This window comes from Abramis brama (genome assembly GCF_963993115.1).
Source record: "Abramis brama genome assembly, chromosome: 6".
NCBI lineage: Eukaryota > Metazoa > Chordata > Actinopteri > Cypriniformes > Leuciscidae > Abramis > Abramis brama.
In genome coordinates this window covers 40,218,209-40,243,716 of record NC_139968.1, presented here as the reverse complement: position 1 = coordinate 40,243,716, position 25,508 = coordinate 40,218,209, and the positions used below count along the sequence as shown (strand labels likewise).

The window sequence follows — 25,508 nt, the reverse complement described above, 5'->3', positions numbered from 1 at the left end:
CTAATAAGTGATAAAAACATCCAACATGGCCACCTCTAACGGATTTAAATTGTCTGCTACTTTTTGCCAGCCCTCTCTCCTGGCTTTTGCTGACTTTGAGGTGTTCCCTGGCGTTTTGATTAAACATTAAAATTCAGAATAAACTTCGACTATTAGTTCTTGCTCTGCTGAGGAGAAAAACTGAGCGCGCTCTTTGGCCACGCTGAGCAGCCAATAGCAGCGTTGCTGATCAATGTTTCTACTATCGATACATATCCCCTTTTAACCAGCGCATGAACGCGCAATTATCTCAGATAACTCAATCCAGCGATACTAATCATATCCGGCAAGTGCGTTCGGAGAACCTAATTAGCCGGATCATGATTAGCACGATTATATCATCTTGGATGTCTCATTTGATCTCGGATGTTTTAAGCAACGTACAAAGAACGAGGCCCTGATCTCAGTTTGATGTGTTTATTCCTCAGACTCTGTCCACTGTTGTGGTCCTACTGAAGCTGTGATCCGATTGGTCCTCTCTGCTCTGGTGGGCGTGGCTACTGTCATTATTGTGGTTTATGAGATCAGATCCAGAAGAGCTGAACGAGATCAAGCACATATTCACACATCAGGTACATGATTGATGATTATGGAGCGAATTATGTGCCGTAATTAAACAAATAAATCCAGCATTTTGCGAACAAACTCGATCTGCTTCGCAAAGGAAAACTCGACTCGCAAACAAACAGAAAGCAATGTGCAAGTACAAAGGTCAGTTTGAGTGAAAATGCAGTGGAGTAACAAATATGTATTGTGTTTTACAAATATAAATAAATGAGCCAAGATAATACTTCACAAATGTGTCCAGGCAGATTTTCTCACAAATGCAGTTGAGCAACTTCCTCTTCTAAATCAGTAGATGGCGCTAAACTAGGGGATTCATTTAGCTCTAGTTTCCCAGGAGAAGCACTGGTTTGAAACTTGCCTTTGCCTACACCCTTTCATAAAAAAAAAAAAACTGATTTGTATTCGATAATACTCAATCTGCACATTTGAGTATTATAACAATGCTCAGGTCCAGTGCATTATCAATCCTGTTGTGGAAATTCTTAATACGAATACAACCTACTTAATCTGACTTCTTCATCACGGACAATTTAAACAACTTCCAATTAATACTAAATACAGTCTCTCGAGGTAATTCCCTGAGCACACAGGTCTTTATCATCTATACACTCTCACCATCCTCTCAGGTGTGAGCTGGTCCGACACAGGATCATTAATACTAACTCAGAGTATCACCGCCTCACCCCGAGGGCGGCTCTATAGTCTTCAACACTATCACTGTCTCTGCGATGGTCTTTTGAGCATAGAATCTTTAGTACTATTCTTACCTCAATCACACATAGATGTTCTGTTGTTGTCTTTTGAGCATAAAATCTATTTCTCAGCTGCGCAGCAAATACCTGATACGACTCCTAAGTTGCTCTTTGTAGAAATGGAGCCCTATTTTAACGATCTGAAACGCAAGTATCAAACGCAAAATGCAAGTAACTTTGTGGGCGGGTCTCGGGCGTTGTTGCTATTATACCGGCGGGATAAATGACTCATGCGCCCGGCGCAAATCTAAAATGGGTTGGTCTGAAGTAGCTTCATTACTCATAGGTGTGGTTTGGGCGTAACGTGAAATAAACCAATCAGAGCGTCATCTCACATTCCCTTTAAGAGCAGGCGCGCTTGTTCCATGGCGGATTGCTATTATAACGGCGGATTTGCCAGGAGCGGTTCACAGCCGAGGAGACCGACGTTCTCGTCAGGCCCGTAAAACACAGAGAAGTGACATTGTATGGGGATGGGAGAAACCAAATTAGCCCAAATTAGCTTCGGTTAAACAGGCGTATTATAATTTGGGTAAATACGTAAGCTAGATTTATGCCTATTTTTTCTCATCTTCATGGACACCGCAATGATTTCCCTCGTGTGGTAATATTTTTCCTTCTAATTATGTATGGTTTGCAAAAATGGCAACTGCTGCTTCTGTGTAGATGAGAGAAGCAAAGTGTATGCACGTTGTGCACACGCTACATTATGGCCAAGCATGCGCCCCTAAAATAGCATATGAATAACGTGCTACTGACTTTAGACTAGGTTTTTCCTGGTCAGTGGCGGAATTGTTTTCTAAACCTGCTAAATAGCACCAGGGAACGTTTGCGCCGGAACACGCCTCCTCTTTGCGCTGAACCGCCCGGGAGTGCAAGTTCATTCCCTAATTTACCGACATGTGTCTGTCGAGGGAAAAGTCCGCTGTGCGTCGGGTGCAAAATTGGAATGATACATGTGTCGGTGTATAAAGTCAATTGCGCTGGGTGCAAGATAGAGCCCATGAAGTTTTATTCACATCTGGGAGATCACTGGCCACAACAACCAAGTGAGTCTCCAGAACAGAAGAAACATGTATATTTATATCATACAGTTGAGTAAAAATCAATGTCACTCAAGTCTTCTTCACTGTGATTTGTTCTGGTCATTAGCTTAACCCTCTGGGGACCAAAAACGCGCCCGCGCGTTTTGCTCGTTTTTTTTTTTTAGCAATGAAAATAAACACTAAATGCTCTGTTAATTTTGATCTTTCATTTTCGTGTAATACATCAATCCTGTTCAGTTTCTATTTTTTTCTGTATACTCACAATAAAAATAAAGTGTTTTGCTTTTTGACAAATAAAGAAAAATTAACATGATGCGATTTCTGCCTTCTCTCTGTCAGTAAACTCCCATTTGAAACGCGTTCGAAAATGATCTATAACTCCGCGAAAATTCAGTCAAACAGGCAAACAGACCCACGGGCATAACGCTTGAGATCGCATCTTTTAAATGAAGTAATTTATATAAAAAACAAATATTCTTAGCTTCTGTAATCTGTATAAAAAGAGAGCGACTCCAGTCGAGCTCATTACGAGCCATTCAAAAGTAATTTGACCACTCCCCGGAGAGCGCGTGCTATTCAAATGCAAATTCTGAGAACCATTTCAGTCTGTGAAACGCCCCCACATCAGCTGTAAACAAAGCGCGTCGCAATCGAGTGAGGCATAATATTATAACCTACCTTATGGAGAAAAGTTTCCTCAGAACAGTGCTGATATGAGGAGCAATATCTCCTGATATGAGGAGCAGATCCCACTGAGGAGTGAGGTAGGCTGTTTTCTTTTCTCAAGTGTTGATGTGGAATAACGTTATGGAATAACGTTAGTGTAGGCCTATGCAAACCGCAAAAAGATGAATCGCATTTCTATAATATGACTTGCGTTTCTGTGAGATGAATGAAGGGTACATATTTGTAAAGACTGTTTAGCCTAAATATGAATCGCGCGTCTGTGTGTGAAAGAATAAACTGCTTTGCTATAGCCTACTGAGATGAGTAAAAATCGACTGGAATATGTTGAAATAAAATGTATTTGTATAGGCAACGTATTAAACTGCAAATTAGCATTTATATGCCCTAATATTTCATAAAAACAACGTTACAGTCAGTCACTTGTTGACTAGATTTGGGTACAGTTTTTAGGCTACTGTCGAATATACTGCCACATCAAATAAGCTTTTGTTTAGCAATTTCTGCTCATATCTAACGTTATATATATATATATATATATATATATATATATATATATATATATATATATATATATATATATATTATTTTTGTCAAAAATAAAGTCATAGACTAAGATGTTAGATGTTCCAATGTTGGCTATATTCAAACTAATGAATACATATGATAAAATGTAGGCCTATAATATTTTTTCTTTTTCTTTTTTTACAAAGAAAGAGTACACTTGAAATATTGTTGAAATTGTAATTATTGTTGTAATTGTAACATTTTTAATAAAATAACAAAACATATTTACAAGAGAGATGTAAGCGAAATCTTAAATGGTCAATATAAGTCTTCTTCTAAATACATCTTTTGTCCTTGCATTGTGGCTCAGTCAGTGTCACACCTGAATGAATGGCTAATTATGCAGAGTCATTATGCAGAGTGGGTGGGACATTGTAATCTAAGGTGTAAATTACTCCTCCCCCTCGCATATTGGCTTTCCAAGCAAAAACTGTTTTACACCATTTAAATCAATGTATTTTTTTTTTTTTTTTTTGAACGATAAAGCAAGACTATTTTCACATAATTTTGAAGCTAGAACTCAAAGGGACAACATCCATTAGTCAAAAGTCTTGTGGACACATATTTAATATGTGTTTTGTGGTCTTAATTCAGCAACTTTCATTTTAATTTTTTCCAATAACCACGCATAAACATTATTCTCTTAAAAATACAAACATCTACATACACGTTGCTCGCATATTATGGTAGCCCTGTTTGTGCTATATAGAGTGAATTTACATCTTTGCCATTAACATGTTTATAAATAACTGAAAAAAGCACAAATGTCAAGGCATGTCAGAACATCTCAAGGACCCCCAAAACAGCTTGGTCCCCAGAGGGTTAAAATGATCTAAGCTAATCATATGACTTAGTTAGTTATACTGTGTTAATCACTTTTTGGGTAAGTATATATGACCTTTGACCTGAGCATCCTTAATCTGCATTTTTCTGTACATTTAATGTTGAAAATACCCATTACATAAAATATTTCTATCACAATCCTCAAAACTCATTTATACATTTTCATTGATTATGTTTGTATCAAGTTTGTTTTTCTCCTTTTCTATTTGTGTTACAGGAATCTGAGATGACAGAGGGGATTTACACATATTTCACATTTTAATCACAAATGATGATCTGATCACAACAACTGCATCTGTCTTTACAGTTTATTACTGTTTCACATTTAAAGGAGAAGTTCACTTTTAAAATGAAAATTCTGTCATCATATACTCACCCTCATGTTGTTTCAAAGCTGTATGAATTTCTTTCTTCTGCTGAACAGAAAGGAAGATATTTAGAAGAATATCAGTAACCAGACAGTTTTTGGGTCCCATTGATTTCCATAGTATATTTTTTTCCTACTATGGAAGTCAATGGGACCCAAAAACTGTCTGGTTACTGATATTCTTCTAAATATCTTCCTTTCTGTTCAGCAGAAGAAAGACATTCATACAGCTTTGAAACAACATGAGGGTGAGTATATGATGACAGAATTTTCATTTTAAAAGTGAACTTCTCCTTTAATCTGATTTGTTGTTTTGTCAATTATATTTCCTCTAAGTGATCTTTGATGAGTTTATTGTGATCCTGAATGATAAATACTGTAGATTACCAAATACCATTTTAAATATTTAGTATAACATGCTTTATCCTCCATATGTGTCTGCTTGTGTTCATCAATAAAGTTTTCTCTCTCTGAGGTTCAAGAGTCTCTCCATTGCTGTGTTCGAAATCCCCCCCTATACCCTCATTCACTGTTCCCTACATTACTCCACTAATATAGTCCACTACATTACTCCACTAATATAGTCCACTTGACAGAGTGAATGAAAACGAGTGAGTGAATTCGGACACTGAGTTCACTGGAAGGGCTGAGCTTTTGCATAATTTGTGCTTGCTGTTTAATAATTAATTGAAACGTAGCAAACTGCAGCTCCAGTAGTAATGAAAAGATTTATCCTGAACTCTGCTAAGGAAACTAGCATGTAAACTGTAATTAAATAATTGAATAATCAATTAAAAAGGAATTTTTACCTGTATGATATTTGTAAAGACATTAGCTCAAAGGGGAAATATTAATAATAATCCATAATTACTAATTATGATTAATTATTAATATTTGGGTCAGTTAATTAGATTAACTTTGAGGTAAGCTAATTAATATTACAATCAATTAATCAGTTCCAATGAACTCTTTGATTATTCATTTATTCTAAGAAAAGTGTATCTTTCATCGTCACTGAAAAATAATTATTCCTTAGCATGTACAGAAATTAGAGCATACTGTAACAAAATCAAAATCGTAAAAGGGACTTTGTATGCAAACAGAGGATCAGAAATCAAATTCATAATTGTGCACAAGTTTTATTAACTAAATCACAAACATAATTAACACTAAACAAACATAAATACATTCATACATCCATACATACATGCATAGGTAAAGGGGTGAGTGATGTGGAACCGGAAACAGGAAATAGAACTATGGAGCAAGATCTATTTCAGTATGAAAAGAACCATCAGCTGATCATTTTCAGAGCACCTCATTAAATACTTGCATGGTCAGTTGTAATCGTGGACAATTCTGGAAGTGGTTGAAAAATGAGTCCGTTGGTGGGTCCGTGAGGGTCAAAAGTAGTGTTGCACGGTGTACCGATACTTCAAAAGTATCGCGATACTCGGAAATTAAAAACGTCACGATACCTAAATTTATCAGTATCGATACTTAAAAAAAAAAAAAAAAAAAAAAAAAACCCTCCCTAGTATGGACGTCTGTGTTTTTTTCCTGACGCACGCAGCAAAGAACCTGCCGCTGTCAGTGTCATGTGACAAAACACTACAGCGAGATGGCTGCATGTGAGAGCACAAGTGGTCCACGACTCGTAGAAAAAGATGACGCGAGGAGTGACATATGGAAGTACGTTGCCTACCTTGCTCTGTTGCACGGTGCACCAATACTTCAAAAGTAAATCGGAAATTAAAAACGTCACGAATCACGATTCCTTAATTTATTAGTATCGATACTTCTAAGAATGACCGCGTTCCAGATTTGTAAGGCCGGCGACACACTGGCTGCGTGTCGTGTCCGTTTTTATTTCGGCTCCCATGTTAACTGCCTGCGTGACACACGCGTCTGGGCAAAGCTCGAGACAAGCGGAAAACGCGTGCATGCTATAAATAGAACCGACGCCTATTTTTCACGCGTCACGCAAGCGTTCCCAGGCAAAATAGAATAGGAAAAGATGTTTCTATGTCATTTTGACACGAATACATATTAATAAATGACATTTTGATGTTTGAAAGTTTTTACATAAATACAATATAAATGTAATTAAAAAAATATTATCGATTTTCAAATATTGCACCTCTCAATACAGAACGAATTATTCTGTAGCCTATTTTGGCGTCAACACTGCTGACGTGGTCTTTGCTGCTATATATTTATGTTTAACATGAAGTATAGGCCTTCCACAACTCTCTCCCCACATGTCAAATATATCACCAATGAGGCTTATCATATGTTACCAATATTAAACATTGTTTAATATAATCACTGTTCATATTTTTATTCAAAGTTCAGAATCAAGATAAAGCTCTTATGTTTCTTATGATAAATGAGATAATGCTGCTAAATTTATTTAAAAAAAAATTACCTTGAATGTCATTGCTCTAATTTATTTTTTATATTTTTATATTTCATATTTTGTTCAAATGTTTAATATATCTGCTGTTCATATGTTCATTTATTAGTGTGTATTATGATTAGAATGTTGTCCCGGTTTTAAAATAAAGCACAGCAATGATATTTGAGAGTGTTTCTCCCTTTTCAGGAAAAGTATCAAAAAAGTATCGAAATCGCAATACTTGACTTGGTATCGGTATCGAAACAATAATTTTGGTATCGTGACAACACTAGTCAAAAGTCATGGTGCAAGTTGCCATTGTGTGGTTCCGAAGCTGGTGTGGGTCGGAGCTTGCATGGTGGCTTCGAGCACATGGCTGTGGTGAGTCGAAGCCTGCTGTCCTGGCCTGCTGAGTGCACACTGGACGGTGCGGCCTCCTGAAGTGCCAAGAAGGCCAGGAGTTGATCGTTGCCAATTCAATGATGGTAAAGTTGCAGTTTTCCTGGATTGAAGAAAAGGCAGTCTGTCTCCCTTTGGGGAGGATGAAAGCCTGGCAGGCAGTGCTCCGGCCTGCTGGGCCCAGGGCCCAGGGCCCCAGTGATGGGGGAGGGGTTTTCCCCAGTATCAGCAGAAGCAGTTTTGTAGCTGGATGAGACAAGCTAAGAGAGAGGCAGGGCTAACGGAACGGCCTTTTAAAGCTTAACAAAAGGCACGCCTTGCAGGCGGTTTTAAACCAATCAGAAAGAGGGAATTTCTGGCGGGAGTTTCCTTTTTGTGGGAGATTTACGACGCTGTCTCAAGTACTATTTTCTGTTCATTAATACCCAGATAGATATAACGAATCCACACTGCATTCTAAGAGAAGGTGATGTACATCAAAGTGTGAGTCATTAAATGAGGAGTAATTAGATAGGAGACATGATACAGGTAAAGTTACACTGACTGTTGGTTGTATAATTAAATACATACCATGGTGCATACACAATAGTACACAAAACATCACAATCATTCACACAGTTTCTGGAATGCACGTTCATTTCTAGATCAGTTCGTTTCTGTCTAATGCAGCGAAGTCTGCATGGAAGATTGTTTCTGTCTTTTCATTGTCTCTCTCTTGCACATGCGGCCACATTCCTTTCGATCGTAAAAACGTAGTCTCAGTGTGTGTCCTGTAACAAGACACCGCGTCCTGCCAGTGTGTTCATTTTTGGGGGACGTTTCACAAACCTTATTTGGGAGAGTGAGTTTGCTGGATTATTCATTAAATAAATGAATAATTTGTGTGTGTCTGATTGGTCCAGACGCTACATATTACACTGGACCAGCACGTTTTTGAAAATGAATGGATGATTAATTCAGCTGCGGCCCCATCTTCTCATTCAGCGCGCGACTCTCACAGTGCATTATGGGTATTCTAGCCGTTGAGTGTACATCAGTTGTACACTGCGTTTAAAAACTTAAAGTATCACTGAAGTGGCTTGGAACGCGCAGCTTTATTTGATGTGTTGACGTAATTTCCACTGAAACAGGAAACTAAGGCGGGACATATTGAATGGCTCCTCCCCCTTTTCAAATAGCCAATAGCGTTTAGTTTACCTCACAGACTGCAAGTCGTACTTGACAGCACCATGAAAGCAGCACTGATGATACGCTGGATTCAATAGTAGAGGTGTGAATAAACTCTAGCCTTTTCATTTTTATCCACCCTACAGTTGGAAAACGTAATAAAATATTATAAAAAATATTATTTATACATATTGCTCCCTGACGGTCGCTTTGGCCAGGTGATGTTTATAACATAGGAGGTGGAGCTTTAGATTCTAGAGAGCATTTGATTGGACAGAAGATGTGATGAGAAGCTAGAAAAAACAAAAAAACATTTTATTGTTTATAAACTTTCTGTCTTGGTTAGATTTAAGAAATTAATGTTTATAAAAGACAATAAATTCTGTATATTTGTTTGTTTCCTCACAGAGTAATCAATGAGTCATAAGTCATTTTTCCTATAAATTATTTTTAAAAATAAAAAAGTCACATTAAATAATGAAGTGCTCTTGATGACCACTAGAGGAGTCTTCCCGTTTCCCACAATCACTGTGGCATTTTATAACTGGTGAAATTAGTCAGAGAAGATTAACATTAAAGGCCATTGCACACTGAGTCCGAAATTTTCGTATGCGTTTTTTCGTGTTCGTCAGCAGTAAAATTCGTCACGCACAGAAACCTTGCACACTGAGTCCGATGCGTATTTATTAAACCTTTGCGGAAAAAAACGCAAAAAATACTAAATGGATTCGTCAAGCAGTGAGGATGAATTTGTTGCCCTCTTTCTTCTTAAAAAGAGAAAAAGAAAGAGGAAATATTGGGTCCATCCAATCCTGAGATAGCGCCGAGAGGAAGGAGAGTTTCACCTCCTTATCAAGGAGTTGCGAAATTATCCCAAACGATTCAAAATTTACCTCAGAATGTCAGTGGAACAGTTTGATGCTTTGCTAGCGATACTGGAGCCACATATTAAAAAGAAGACCACCAATTTCCGTGAACCAATCGATCTTGAACAGAAACTGGCAGTATGTCTATGGACGGACACACACACACACACGCGCGGCCGGCAGAAGCGCTGGGCAGACAGAACAGCTGTATACAGGTTATATTTTATTCAGTGTCTTTGTAATCCGCATTTTGTTTTTCATACAGTACTTGTGCTGCGAGACAAAGTGTATCAACTTGTCAGACGTCATTCTGGATTTTGTCGTTCGCTTGTACGGTGGCTCTGAATTTTCAAAAAAACTCACAAAACACTGGCTGTGGATGCGAAAAACGCAGAAAATCGAACCCAATCCGAATTTTTTTTTTTACGGACGAAAGTTTCGTAGACAGTGTGCAAGCGTGATTGACATAACGTGAGGTCGAATTTTTTTTTTAACGTGCGAAAATTTCGGATGCGAATTTCGGACTCAGTGTGCAATGGCCAGTTAGTCTCATATAGAAATTATTTAACTGTGATTTTACTGAAAGATCAAGGTTGAGTTCAGCTCTAAACTCAGTTATTAGTGATTATTAAATAAAATAACATATAATAAATATGAAGCTCAAATACCCAACAGCAATAGTTTGAGTGTGACATTACACTTATGTGAAGTAAAAGTTTGTCTATTTGTTGCTTAGTTATTGGTTCATATAAAAACCTGTTTATCTATTTCTCTTTTCATTTGTCATCTTTTGTTTGTGTTTACTGCTACAAAACAGTAACAAAAAGTATCTGATGTCTTGAAATGATCAAATCTGAGATTTATTTTCATTATTCAGATGTTGGCCTCTCAGGCAGTGTAATTTTTATATATATATGTATATATAAAATCACAATAAAACTCACAGAATGACTTTACAAACCGTTTATTGACTGATCTGATCTCAGTTTGATGTTTTTATTCCTCAGACTCTGTCCACTTAACAGCAAGTATGATGCAAAACTACCGCAGAACCTGAAGTCAGAGCTGGGCAGGATAGAGCTTCTGAGGACAACGGCATGGCGTTGTACCATACGCCGGCTCAGAGACAAGAGAAAGCGGTGTGCTCGGAAGCAGAAGAGGGGCAAGCGAGCCGGCCTGCTGGCTAAGCTAAAGTCTAACAACAACAGACTGGTGATTCCGTCTCTTTTTTAGCAAATGTCCGGGCGTTGGACAACAAAATGGATTTACTAAGGCTGCGAATTAACGTGTATAAGGAAATGAGGAACTGCTGTGTGCTTTTATTGACGGAAACATGGCTTAATGACAATGTACCAGATTCAGTGCTCCAGATTAGCGGCATGCTACTCCACCGAGCTGACCGGAGTCGGTTGTCGGAGAAGACTCGGGGAGGTGGACTTTGCGTGTATATCAACAAAGGTTGGTGCACTAACTGTTCCATTATTAGCACTCATTGCTCTGAAGCTATTGAATATATGACTATCAAATGCCGGCCATACTACCTACCACGAGAGTTCACAGCGGTGATCATTGTAGTTGTTTACATCCCCCCGAGAGGGATGGCGCTAGGAGAACTACATAGTCTCTCTCCAAAACAAGCACCCGGATGCATTTTATGTGATTGCTGGAGATTTTAACCATGCCAATTTGACGGACATTACACCAATGTTTTACCAACATGTCACTATTGCGACCCGGGGGAATAATACCCTCGATCGTGTATACACAAATAGACGTGGAGCTTACAGAGCGATCCCTTTTCCAAACATTGGACTGTCTGATCACATCTCTGTCATGCTTGTCTCCTCCTACAGCCAGTAGGAGACAATGAAACCAATACAAAAGTCAATCACAGTGTGGCCCAGTAACGCTGACTCAGTGTTGCAGCACTGCTTTGAGTGTACTGACTGACAGGTCTTCAGGGAGGCAGCAACAAATGCTGGAGAGGGGGGTCTGGAGGAGTATGCATCCTCTGTTACCTGTTACATTAGTAAGTGTGTGGACGATGTTACTACCACCAGAACAATAACTTTCCACCCAAACCAGAAGCCCTGGCTTACTACTGAGGTCAGATCTCTTCTAAAAGAGCACGAGATTCAGCATTCAGGAACGGCGACACTGAGGCACTTAGAGTGAAACTTGAGTACCGGCATTACAGTTTTTCTCAGACGCTTTGGTGCATTTCTTAGATCAAAAGTGCAATTCTTGATACTACTTGTACAAATTCCAAATCATCTAGTCACTTGTGCACGTCATTAAAGCAATTTCTTATTCCTTTGAACAAATTGCAATTGCTTTTGTACATATTGCAATTGATAATGTACAAGTGTCAGCTTTTTAACACATTTCAATTGCTCATGTCATGTTGATCAAAATATAGTAGATGGTTCTCTGTTGAATAGTCTTACCCCTCAAAATATCTAGGCATTAGTTCCTTGCATAAGCCATTACATGCAAAATTGTTTAACTATTTGTCATAAACTGTCAAGCATAGTTTTACACATTTCTATTAGACCTTTTGTACAAAAAGGTGAAAGGTGAAAGGTGAAATTGACCCTCACTCAAGGAATGTAAAGTGTTAGTTCAACCAACAATCAACCAGTTGTCTAAATTGCTCAAAGGTGCATCTTGTGCAGAGACAGCACTAGAACAGTGCTGCGGGCAAAGTTATGCCTTAGGGGGGTTTCCTGTGTTTCTTTCTAATTTAGTTTTTAAATTTGAGGTGGAAGTTGTCTCCAGTTACAAATATCTCAGAGTACACATCAATGACAACTTCAATTGGAAAACTAACTGTAGTAGCCTGGTAAAAAAGGCTCACCAAAGGCTATATTTTCTGAGGAGGCTCAAACGGGCTGGTTTGGGAACTACAGTCCTTACATCTTTTTATAGGTGTGTGGTGGAGGGCATTCTCACATCGTGTGTTACAGTGTGGTATGGAAACTGCTCTGTGACAGATAGGAAGGCGTGTTGTTAAGATGGCAGAGAAAATCATCGGATGCAGTCTCCGGACAATCAGACACACATCAGTGTTGGGCAGTAGCGTCGCTACAAGTAGTGACGTTACTAGCTTAACTACATTTCTCAATAGCGTGGTGGTAGCGTCGCTGTTTTCTGAATCAAATAGCTTTTCAGTAGCGAAGCTCTTTTGTTGATCAAGTAGTGCGGTAGCGTCCACTCAAGCTGAAGCTACATTTTCTGAAACACAAGCTCAACTCGGGCGTCACATCATTAATATCGCGCAACATCAGCATCACACGTGCACACAGAACGCACATGTAGGAAACCTTGTGAATAACGGGCCGCTTCAGACCGCAAGCGCGAGCAGCGCGAATTGTTTTCGCCGTGCATGTTCAATGTTTGAATTCACACCGCGAGAAGAAGCAGCGCGTGAGCGTCAAGCAGGAGCGCCGCGTGAGCAGTAGTGAAGCTGAGGGTTTCGGCGCCGAGTCTATTTTTCATTCACCATTGAGCTCACGCTCAATTAAAATGAAAGCACACTTTTAATGGACAAAATAAATATGATTTCACACTAAAAGTACCTAAAATGCACATTATTTGCAGGTATATTTTAACAAGAACTAGAGTAGACTATGTCAGAAATTTACCCATTTAAACTTGTTTTTATTAATCAGTTTGGGAAAAAGTGGTGTTTTATAATATATATATATATATATATATATATATATATATATATATATATATAGTTATATATATATATATATATATATATAGTTATATATAGTTATATTTTTTTTATAAACAAAAATATAAATAAATATTTGTGTGTGCTGTAGTGTAAAGTGGTTAAAAAAATGAAATCGGAATCGGCTAAAATCTGTATCGGCAGGTCAAAACTCAATGAAAAATCGGAATCGGCCTAGAAAATTGTAATCGGTGCATCTCTATAATCTTTTTGATTGGCTGGTATCAAACATTATCACATAATCTGATGTTTACCTAGATGTTTTATTTATTTATTTCTACATTTACTGTAGTATTGTCGATGGGTTCAATAACACATCCTGCAAAAAGGGGGCCTTGGCCAGAACCTAGTGGTAATTGGGGGGCCTTTTCATGGAAAAGTTTGGGAACCCCTGATTTAAAGGACATGTTTTTTTGTTTTTTTGTTTGTTTGTTTGTTTGTTTTTTTGCCATGTTGGTACTGTTTGGAGCAGGTTTTAATTATTTTGTGGTTTGAGCTGAGTTGAGTTTTAAATTAACTTACAGTTAGTCCTGCAAATGTGCCCAAGTCTAAATTGTGCATACCCAGACAAACACATGTTGTGCACATGCATACGTACACATACAGATGAATACACACACACTCTCGACACCTAGTTTTGTTATTATGTGGATCACGTTTTTTGTTTGTTTGTTTTTGCTGCCAAATTGGTTTGGAACAGTTGTTGAATAAACAATTGAACTTAACAAATTATGCTTGCCTATCTGTTTGACTTACAGTTTTATTGATCACTGAGATATACCATTGATTTGGAATGAAGTTGGTTCAATATAAAAATGTAATTTAAAAAAATAGCTTAGATGTAGTGGACTACTTTAGCCATTTTCCTGTAGCTTAGCTTGCTACATTTTCCAGGGTGGTAGCTTCAGTGTAGTGAAGCTTCATTTAATGTAGAGTAACTGTTAGCTTAGCTCACTACATTTTCCAAGTAGCTTGCCCAACACTGACACACATACATCAACAGATGCAGGACTAGGGCTGCCAGCATTATGGAAGACCTCTCCCACCCTGCCAATAGACTACTGTATTTGTCCCTCTCCCCTCAGGCAGGAGGCTACGCAGCATTAGAACCAGAACAACCAGGTTAAAGAGCAGCTTCTTTACAGAAGACTTATTAACTCTGCCACACTCCAGAACTGAAAATGACTTTTTGTCCTAAAAGTTACACTGTTTCTACTATGCTGATGATAATTCTTCTGGGGTTTTAGTGTGTATATATTGTTGTGTATGATTTGTTATCTGTATTTGTTGTATTTTATTCATGATGAAGTTTTTAGTCATTATTTATGAGTTGTTTTAACCGGACCTCAGTATCTTAATTCGTTCCAGCTCATGTGTCATGTTTTGGAATGACAATAAAACTCTCTCTTCTCTCTTGACTCTCTCACTGTTGTCATACTGAAGCTGTGATCCGATTGGTCCTCTCTGCTCTGGTGGGCGTGGCTACTGTCATTATACCAGTTTATGACATCAGATCCAGAAACTTAAGATTGTAGTTTGAACAATCAACTAACCCTAGACCACTAAATCTCAACATTAAGATGTTTGATGTTCATCTCTCATATCCTTTCTAGAACATTCTATTCTAGAAACATTTGATATGATTACAGCAGTATTTCCAGTTCCTGACACAGATATTCAACATCCTGGTGTGTTTGTATGAATTGAGCATAGTTATTTGGATATGAATCATATGAAGATATCAGAGAACACTTTCACACACACAGTTATAGCAGGCGATCTGTTCCTGCTCCATAAAACCATTAGAGAAACTCTGAAATCAGTCTGAGAGGAGAAACAATCGAGACATTTGATCAGAAATGAAACGTCCTGAAGAGAGTTACAGGAGAGAGCAGAGCCAAACACTCACAGGATCTCATGGCAAGATCAAACTGTTGCTTTAAGATGTTTTTAACACGTTATTGGTCAGTTTATTTCTGCTGAAATTGTCACCATTGACTTACAGGCCTACTGGATCTCAAAGTGACAAACTGACAATGTTCAGTGTGTGAATTAATCAGCAGGGGTCGGCAAGTAGCCTAACTTTGGCCGTGGGCCAATTTTTTTTTAGCCAGTAGATGGCGGGCCAGCTACACGGAGTAGGCCTATGGATACACATTAAATACTCTTAATGAACTCTGTCTCACCTCCCATTTCAATGTTGTGGATAATAATTTTGTAAATTTGTAGTGCGCGGGACTGTTTTTTTTCATCCCGCTCCCACAAGGTTCTATTCAGCAACCGCTTAAAATACACTCGGTGTTCACCCGCTTTATTTCCCGACCTGACGGGTGAGCAAAATTTAGATCTCATTTCCAGAATCTCACATTCAAATGTCTCTAACGGAAAGAGAGAGATTAAGTAGCCTATAACAATTATAAATGCTATACAAAAATTGTGTCCGTGTCAATATAAATATTATTTTAACATTGTACTGTCAGCAGAGAAAAAAATATATATAAATAACATAAATTAAATAGGACAAAGCCTATCACTCAAATTTCTAAGCAACATAAACGAAAACCATATTGCCCTACTGGCAAATGAAGTAGGCTATTTTCTGCCAAACTATTTCAAACATCCTTGCAAAAAAATAAATTCCTTGTGGGCGTTTCACACAGTATGCGGCGGTGGCTTTTCTCAAGTAGTGGAAGAGTTTTGTGCAGCATTTAGTGCAAATATTTGTTTAGCAGGTAATACATATTATTTATCAGTGTGTTATACCCGAATAAATAGTAATGAAAAAAGTTAAATAGTCGGATTGTAAGCGAATGAGACTTACAGGAGAGCATGATTGCTAAAATGGCTGTAATCTGTTACTTGATCTGTTTAAAATGATTTCATTGGTATGTCTGCTAAGGTGTTAAATTAAAATTAAAAATTAAAATTTGTCTATTCATTTTTTCTATTTTTGATCTGAGCGCACAATCAGAAAATCGGAAAACGAGTCGTTATTTGTTTTTTCATTTTAGTTCAGGAAATAAATAATGGAAAAACAAGTCTTTTTGAAAAAACCTATTGAACGGATGAGTCACGGGGCCTATTTGTAAACTGTTATTGTAAAATAAAAATAGGCTGATAAAAAAAAAAAAAAAAAAACGGACTTCCAAAATAATCCAGCGGGCCAGAAAATATTCCTGGCGGGCCAGTTTTGGCCGCCTGTTGCCGACCCCTGAGCTAGACGGTCACACCCATTAGCACTGAACAAATAGGCAAATATTTTAACTGATTGTGGAGTTTGACTTCACTTTACTACAGAGCAGCTTCACATCAGCGCGTCTGCCATTTTATTACTGAACCAGTTTTGAAGAGTTTGTCTTTTCATATTTGTGGACTGAAACCGATGAAGATGTTTCTCCCTGTTTTGCTCTGCTTGTGTTTCTGGCGTCTGGATGGTGAGTTTAAATGTGTTTTTATGACTTCAGTTGTTTCTGCATCAGATTCACTGTTTGTTTCTCTAAATGTTGGTTCTATAAAACACTGAAGCTCAAACAGCATTAGTTTCAGTGTGACGTGATTCTCGTCTGAAGTAAAAGTGTTTTCTGTGTTTGATGTTGTGTGGAGATCAGACCAACTTCAGTTCCAGCTGCGGGAATCAGAGTTTTATTCAATATGAGATGCAATGATTCATGCCATTTAACACCATTTTGCTTCTGTTGTGTCTGTTCTGTTGTATAGATGTAATTCAAATCTCTAACAGGTTCGTCTTTTTCTGTTTGTTCTTCAGGAGTGTTTGCTGGTGATAAACTGAAGTCAGTGTCAGTGTTTGTGATGGAGGGAGATTCAGTCACTCTAAACTCCGGTCTTACTGAAATACAGACAGATGATCTGATAACATGGAAGTTTGTACCTAATAAATTACTTATAGCTAAACTCAATAGAGAGTTGAGTGAGATCTCTATATATGATGTTCCTGATGTGAAATTTAGAGACAGACTGAAGCTGGATCATCAAACTGGATCTCTGACCATCACAAACACCAGAACCACAGACTCTGGACTTTATGAAGTTGAGGTCAGCAACAGCAGATCAGAGACTAAACACAGATTCACTGTTACTGTCTATGGCGAGACACAATTACGCAATAATAATTGTTTATTAAATATTTTTACACAAATAATAATACTTTTTAATACTTTTTAATTAAGTTCTCTTAAACACTTACACAACAATGTACATCACATGTCTGAACAACACAAAATGCCCAACAACAATAACTTTGTTTCAAAAACACTGGGGCTCATCCATGAAAAGTGCAATAGCACAAACCAACATTGGATAATACATTATGTACTTTGGGAGTCAGAGTTAACATTTCTCCAGATTAGTTCTGGCCCAGCAACACAAATAATTATTCATTAAGTATAAAAAACAAACAAACACTTACTCATTTAAGATTGTGCATTTTTATATAACATGTTCTTCTCTGGCAGTGTAATCTTGTTAAATTTGACTATATGGTGTTTATTTATTGAGCTGATCTCTGTCTTCTGTTGTAGATCAGACACATTCACTCAGACTAAAGACTGTCTTTCTTTCTCCGCTATAACACCGGACCCACACATTTCTTCACATCCTCCTTCACATCCTCCTCCTTCACGTCCTCCTCCAGGTCCTCCTCCAGGTCCTCCTCCAGGTCCCCCTTCACGTCCTCCTCCAGGTCCTCCTTCAGGTCCTCCTTCACGTCCTCCTCCAGGTCCTCCTCCACGTCCTCCTCCAGGTCCTCCTTCAGGTCCTCCTTCAGGTCCTCATCCAGGTCCTCCTTCACGTCCTCCTCCATGTCCTCCTTCACGTCCTCCTTCAGGTCCTCCTTCACGTCCTCCTCCAGGTCCTCCTTCAGGTCCTCCTTCACGTCCTCCTTCAGGTCCTCCTCCAGGTCCTCCTTCACGTCCTCCTCCAGGTCCTCCTTCAGGTCCTCCTTCACATCCTCCTTCAGGTCCTCCTTCACATCCTCCTTCAGGTCCTCCTCCAGGTCCTCCTTCAGGTCCTGTTTGTCTGATAGTGCCGATCACTGCTGCTGCTGGTTTTCTGCTGAGTGTGGCTGTTATTTGGATGTTTTGTTACTGCAGGAAACGCAGAGATGAAGGTAAAGTGAAACTACAGCTTAAACATCCTTAAAAAACTATATTATTCATGTTTTGATTGAACGTGTGTGTAATTACAGAGCAGAATCATGATCAAACTGATGCAACTCTCTATAAACACTTTGGACAAATGAAGGTAATTGTCTCTGAGTCATTTCAGTCAGTTGAATTAACAAATAACCGCAGAGCATATAGCAATATTCCTGTTTAAAATGTGTATGATTTCATACAGCAAACTACTTTAACAAACTTGTTGAACATAGGTGACGGCGTCCCGTCAAGAAGCTACTATCACTACCTCAATCACACATGAGCACACAGGTCTTTATCATCTATACACTCTCACCGTCCTTCTCAGGTGTGCGCTGGTCAGACACAGGATCATTAATACTAACTCAGAGTATCACAGCCTCACCCCGAGGGCGGCTCTACAGTCTTCAACACTATCACTGTCTCTGCGGTGGTCTAGTACTTCTGTTTCTCAGCTGCGCAGCATATACCTGACACGACTCCCAAGTTGCTCTTTGCAGGAATGAAGTTTTATTCACGGCCGGGAGATCACTGGCCACAACAACAAAGTGTGTCTCCTGAATAGAAAGATACATTTACATTTATATCATACAGTTGATCACTCAAGTCTTCTTCACTGTGATTTGTTCCGGTGATTAGTTTAAAATGATCTAAGCTAATAGTTAGACGAGTTTGAAGTGTAACAGTTTTATAGGTAACAGAAAAACAGCAATACTCATCTTTCATGTCGATGTTTCGTAGACATGCCAGAAAGATGTTCTAAAAAATATATGATTTGTTTAGTCTTAAACACTCTCATGTAGAATTACTGTCATTTAATTCTCTTTATGCTATATTTGTTCGTGTTTTTTCATAAATTCCTATACGAACATGTTTGAGCACGCTCTGAGACTATAGTTTTTGCAAACTGTGCAAAAACAAAAAAGAAACATAGATGTAAACAGCGTAATCGATTATATATAAAATGTCAATTACAAACATTCAAAACTGATCATAAGTGGCTTTTCTGTATTTGTTTTAAATGGCTCATGCTATATTTACTTTCTAGTAAGTTGACCTCTAGAATTTACTTTTGTGCAATTGTATCTACAGGTTTTACCAGGGTGTGGAACTTCTCAACCTTTAATGTATACATCTCTATACAGTATACAGTGCAATAGTCGGATGTGATTCTGTTGATGTGATGTGAACAGTGTCATCTACTATCTGAACAAGATGACTAAATCTAGTGGAGTAATGAAACCATCATTTGCAAACTTTTGTTTTTTTATTATAAACTGTGCTTTTCAACCCTCTTTTCTTAGCGATTTGGTCTTTTGAATTAAATGGATGTTTTTTGGAGCACGTGTGATTCCCAAATAAAGATGATGTTTTAAAGTTAGTCCATAGGTTTTACAAGAGTGTGGTACTTTGCATCACTACGGTGTGACAAAATATGTTGGCATGTAAAAATACACCCAAAGATTTAAGCACAACTATTTACACACATACTAAGTTGGAGAATATCTAACTGTATATTGTAGATTGTGAACATGCCATTACCCGTTTATTTGGGGTCAGAGAACATCCTTAGCTCATACATTTCTTTGATTTGTGCAGGATTTTGAAGTGTTAGTTAAAAAAAGGTTTGAAAATGACTTCCATAATATTTTCTTTTAGTAAAGCTATGTCTGGATCATCCCAACACATAGTTTTGCATTTGTGGGTGAGACCTCTCAAAGATTACACCAATATTAGCTTTCTCGAACATTGCATGTTTGCACTATGCCTGAAACTTGGTAATCAACATGCATTCCCTATATGTGGTTGTTAAACGCCTCAGGTAATTCATATGAAATGTAAGTTGGTCAGAAGAAAAAGGATTGGTCATACATTCAAAAAGTCTATAAGTGAATACAATGTTTTGTCACAAACACATCTAAAGCGTCTTTACTCGTATGAGGAAACCTCTCGCAATGTTACTAATCAATTAACCACAGAAATATTGCATGTCATCAGACTGTTTTAAAGAAATTAAAGCATGAATAAAGATGAATCTTTATTTAAAGAAGACAGAATTCTACTTTTGCAACACACTAATGTATAAATGTTGGAAGTCATTTGTGTCTTTGGTAATTTACTTCCAATCCATACTTTGAAGCATCATGATTTTAGGTCTGTAAAAATAGAGAAGAAAAAAGAAATAACTATATGCCCAACTGAGAAAAACTGTATGTGTTTGAGATATTGAACATTATTTTTTTGGTTGTGTGACGTCACTCTCCACCCCATGCCGTCCTAATCACTCCAAACCGGTGTCATTCGTTTGTGCTCGGCTTGTGCCGATTTGTGCCAGTAAAATGAACATTGTATCTATATCACCTCCTTTAGAAATAACAAATATAATTCGGGGCAGTGACGTCACTCTCCACCCCCACCGCACCAAACTGGTGTCGTTCGTGCTCGATTTGTGCCGCTTTGTGCCAAGTACGATTCTTAAACTTAAACTTTTAAGTACAGTTACATAACTGTCCAGCCCATATGGTCCAAATCGTTGCAAAACTGTGCCGATGTTACGATGAACATTGTTTCTTTTTCCCCTCCTTACGCCACCTTCACACTGGCAGTTGAAATCAGCTCCGATACGGCTTCGAAACGACCGGAAGACCGCATGCGAATGGGTCCGAACCGGGTCCGAACGAGTGCAGTGCGATCCGGATGCGTTAAAAAAATTGAACTCATGCGAAAGGCTACGGACGGTTCCTATCCGACAATTCCAGCGGAAGTTAGCGTTGCTATGGTACTGATAAACAAACCTGAATTCGTAACTTTTAATAAAATAAATAATGATTTTATAACGATAAGTTGTCATGTAATTTATTTTTATTTTCATGATTTTCTAATGTTATTAGGGCAGTTAATACAATTAAATATACCTATATACCACTATATCACATTTAGCCGACCTGACATGTCAGCGTCCTGGGCAACTTTCCTCCACGCATTAGCCTTCCGATTAATGTCTCTATAACCCTCATCAGAGAGACCATACAGAATTGTACATTCTGACACTGACAAAATCAACCATTCTAATCTCTCCACCATTTTTGTTCTTCTCGCTTCTGACGCTTTTCAACGGTGTGGGGCGTATTGCGTATTACGGAGCTGATTTCAACTGCCAGTGTGAAGGCGGTGTTAGAAATAACACATTGGATTCGGGACAGTGACGTCACTCTCCACCCCATGCCGTCCAAATCGCCCCAAACCGGTGCTTTTTGTTTGTGCTCGATTTGTGCTGTTTCGTGCCTTATAAAGAACCATCATGAATTTTTCCATTTTTTAGACATCACAAAATCTTTTTTGATTAGTGACATCACGCAAGCTCTCCATCCATCTCGTCTACAAACCTGTCTGGTTCGCTTGTGCTCGCACAGGGCCGCTGCTGTCATTGTTCTTTTCCTTAGATATTGGAATGTTTTTTTTTAGATTTGTGCTAGATATTGACATTTGGTCTTTATATAATCATAATACTTTTAACAGCTTACAGACATTTAAAGTCTTTCTGCCGTCTTTCTTAACATTCTTTCAAGGGCACAAACCGGCACAAATCGAGCACAAACGAACGACACCGGTTTGGAGCGATTAGAACGACATGGGGTGGAGAGTGACGTCACACAACCAAAAAAATAATGTTCAATATCTCAAATACCAAACCAGCACAAACAAATGGCATAGTTTTGGAGATTATTTCATTTTAAAGGGGTGCCAACTTCACAGAGGTCGAGAACCTAGTCAAGACAGAGGGGGCGGAGCTATCAGATACAGGGGGTGGAGTTATCAGATAGAGGGGCGGAGTTATCAGGCTTACTGACAGTTTGAGGATCGAACAAGATTTACACAAGCTCTTTTTAAGAACTTTTATTGGCTAAATATTTTTAAAACAGACAGACAGACGTAAAGGGTGAACAATAGCATTGATTTATTGAAGAAGAAAAAAAGCACCACCACAAAAAAAAAAGGGCACTTTGGAGTGTAAGGGTAAAAAAGGGCATGTGCTCTGCACAGGTTGAGCCCTACCTGAGCTTGTGCCTTCACTGTGATTTGTTCTGGTGATTAGTTTAAAATGAGCTAAGCTAATCATGTGACTGTTAGTTCTTCTGTGTTACAGTTTTTTACAATTGCTATGTGTTACGATGACGCAGGAATGAAGCGGAGAGATAATCCATATGCAAGCATACTTTAATAGAACAAACAGAACACGGAACTCAGGACAGGAAACAGCTACAACGACCGACAAACAATAACTGAAGCACAGAGGTTTATATACACAGGCAAACAAGCTAAACAAGATAACAAGGGGGTGTGGTTAATCAGAAACACCTGGGGAGACTAATAAAAACTACCTCCAAAACTAATTTTCAAAATACAATAATACACTAACACAATACACTGTCTAACAAAACACTAAAACATGTTCTCTTCCAACAGGAACATTTAGTCAATCATAACACAATGACAAAAAAACATACATCAGCTGAAATTACAGAAACTGCATTATTTTATATGTGTCAGGTATGCCCTTATACAATAGACAGTAGGCTAAATTGTATTGATCATAGATTGTGTTTTGCACTGCAGTTTTTTTTTTTTTTTTTTTTTTAAGTCTCTACATTTTGGTTTTGTTTGTAATGTAAATGCATGCATTCTGTTGTTGTTTTTTTGCAGCAGAAATTCAATACAACAAAATAAATGACCCTTCTTAAAGTAGCTTTATAGAATGTATGGTTTGTGAAAAAAAGAAGACAGAGACAGAATTGCTGCAGTAACGGCTTTATTTGCAACAGGACATTTCTGCAAGATAACAAAAATATGCAATATAGCTGCCATTTACAGTATTACTGTATGTGAAAATACAAAATATACAAACAGAAAAGGCCATCTTCTAATCTGCCCGGACTTCTGTATTTGTCCACATGTTCTCATCCACCTCAGACCTGATATCTTCCCTGGCAAGGCATCTTGGGAAGAATCTTTTACAGTAACATGCCTTATCCACCCCTGGCAGTGTTCAGCTGTGATGTCTTGGTATACAGCATTTTCAGGAGGGACATTTGGTCCTGTGGACTATGGTCAAAAACCTTTCATCTCCAGGCTGAGAAAACTCCTCAATGGAGTTGAGGAAAGGGAAGTAAGGGGCAAGGGAAATGGACATCATCCTCTGATGGGCATCAAACCATGGGAGTCATCTTCTAATTATTTGCATAATTCAGCTGTTTCTCAGTAAGAATAGAATAAAATACAGTGGATATATTTGTGTTTCAATTCACAATATAAGCAGCTGTTTAAACATGGTGTTATCTGTTCTGACATACAGTGTTAAAGCATTGGTAAATTTGGCAGTAAAAATCCATTGTTTTGTTCTTGTTTGAGCTTGTGTGTAAAAGAAGTTCAAGCATTTTAAATTTGTGTTAATTGTATGCATTTTGTGTTAAAACAACAAGAAATGTGTTAATAGTATAGCTTACACAGACGGATGTAGTGCTAACTGTGTTAAGAGTTTTGGAAAATTGTTAAAAGTATTGAAAAATCTGTCATAACAATCATAAAAAACTGTAAGCACTTTTTGGGTAAGTATATATGGCCTTTGACCTGAGCATCCTTAATCTGCATTTCTCTGTACATTTAATGTTGAAAATACCCATTACATAAAATATTTCTATCACAATCCTCAAAACTCATTTATAAATTTTCATTGATTTTGTTTGTATCAAGTTTGTTTTTCTCCTTTTGTGTTTGTGTTTGTGTTACAGGAACCTGAGATGACGGAGGTGATTTACACATATTTCACATTTTATCACAAATGATGATCTGATCACAACAACTGCATCTGTCTTTACAGTTTATTACTGTTTCACATATCATCTGATTTGTTTTGTCATTTATATTTCCTCTGTGATCTTTCATGAGTTTGTGATCCTGTATGATAATAGTAGATTACCAAATACCATTTTAAATATTTAGTATTTAAAATATTTTAACTTTTAATCATGCTTTATCCTGCATATGTGTCTGCTTGTGTTTATCAATAAAGTTTTCTCTCTCTGAGGTTCAAGAGTCTCTCCATTGCTGTGTTCGAAATCACCCCCTATAGGCTATACCCTCATTCACTGTTCCCTACATTACTCCACTAATATAGTCCACTTGAGGGAGTGAATGAAAACGAGTGAGTGAATTCAATAGTAGAGGTGTGAATAAACTCTAGCCATTTCATTCCTAACCACTGTACAAGCTGGAAAACGGAATAAAATATATTTTTTTATTTATAGGCTAAATATGGCTCCCTGATGTATCAACTGTCGCTTTGGCCAGGTGGTGTTTATAGCATAGGGGGTGGAGCTTTAGTTTCTAGAGAGCATTTGATTGGACAGAAGATGTGATGAGAAGCTGAAGATGTTGTAACGGGAACAGGAATTTTAGTATTGACCCTTGACCCTTGAGGTACAGCAACAAGAGACAAGGGTGTATAAACTCAGTTTTATTAACAATCTTTAAATACATATAAACCACACTATATATAGATGTCTGCACGACTAGGCAGAGAGGTTAGTAACGTCTATATACGTGGTCCATGATCACGCTAGAGATAGCAGATGATTAAAGGGTTAGTTCACCCAAAAATGAAAATTCTGTCAGTAATTACTCACCCTCATGTTGTTCCAACCCCGTAAGACTTTCGTTCATCTTCGGAACACAAATTAAGATAATCTGAGAGCTGATCACTCCTCCATAGGCTTCTAAGTGATTGAAACTTGCTGGCCCAGAAAAGTTATTAAAGAGATCATTAATATAGTCCAAGTGACTACAGTGGCTCAATCTTAAGTTTATCAAGCGACGAGAATACTTTTTGCGCGCAAAAACAAACAAAAATAACGACTTTAT

General features: G+C 37.9%; 2 protein-coding genes across 2 annotated transcripts in view; both read left to right on the top strand.

The window, feature by feature from the left end:
• The window catches only part of LOC311084223 (uncharacterized protein), a 61,507-nt gene extending 56,770 nt beyond the window's left edge, over positions 1 to 4,737 (top strand). Inside the window, exon 5 of the mRNA XM_084116139.1 lies at positions 4,716 to 4,737. Within this exon, the coding sequence (XP_083972265.1) occupies positions 4,716 to 4,723 (8 nt within the window). The 3' untranslated portion in view covers positions 4,724 to 4,737. The remainder of the gene's footprint in view (positions 1 to 4,715) is intronic.
• Positions 1 to 25,508, top strand: part of LOC311084222 (uncharacterized protein) — a 316,630-nt gene that overhangs the window by 182,484 nt on the left and 108,638 nt on the right. The window lies entirely within an intron of this gene.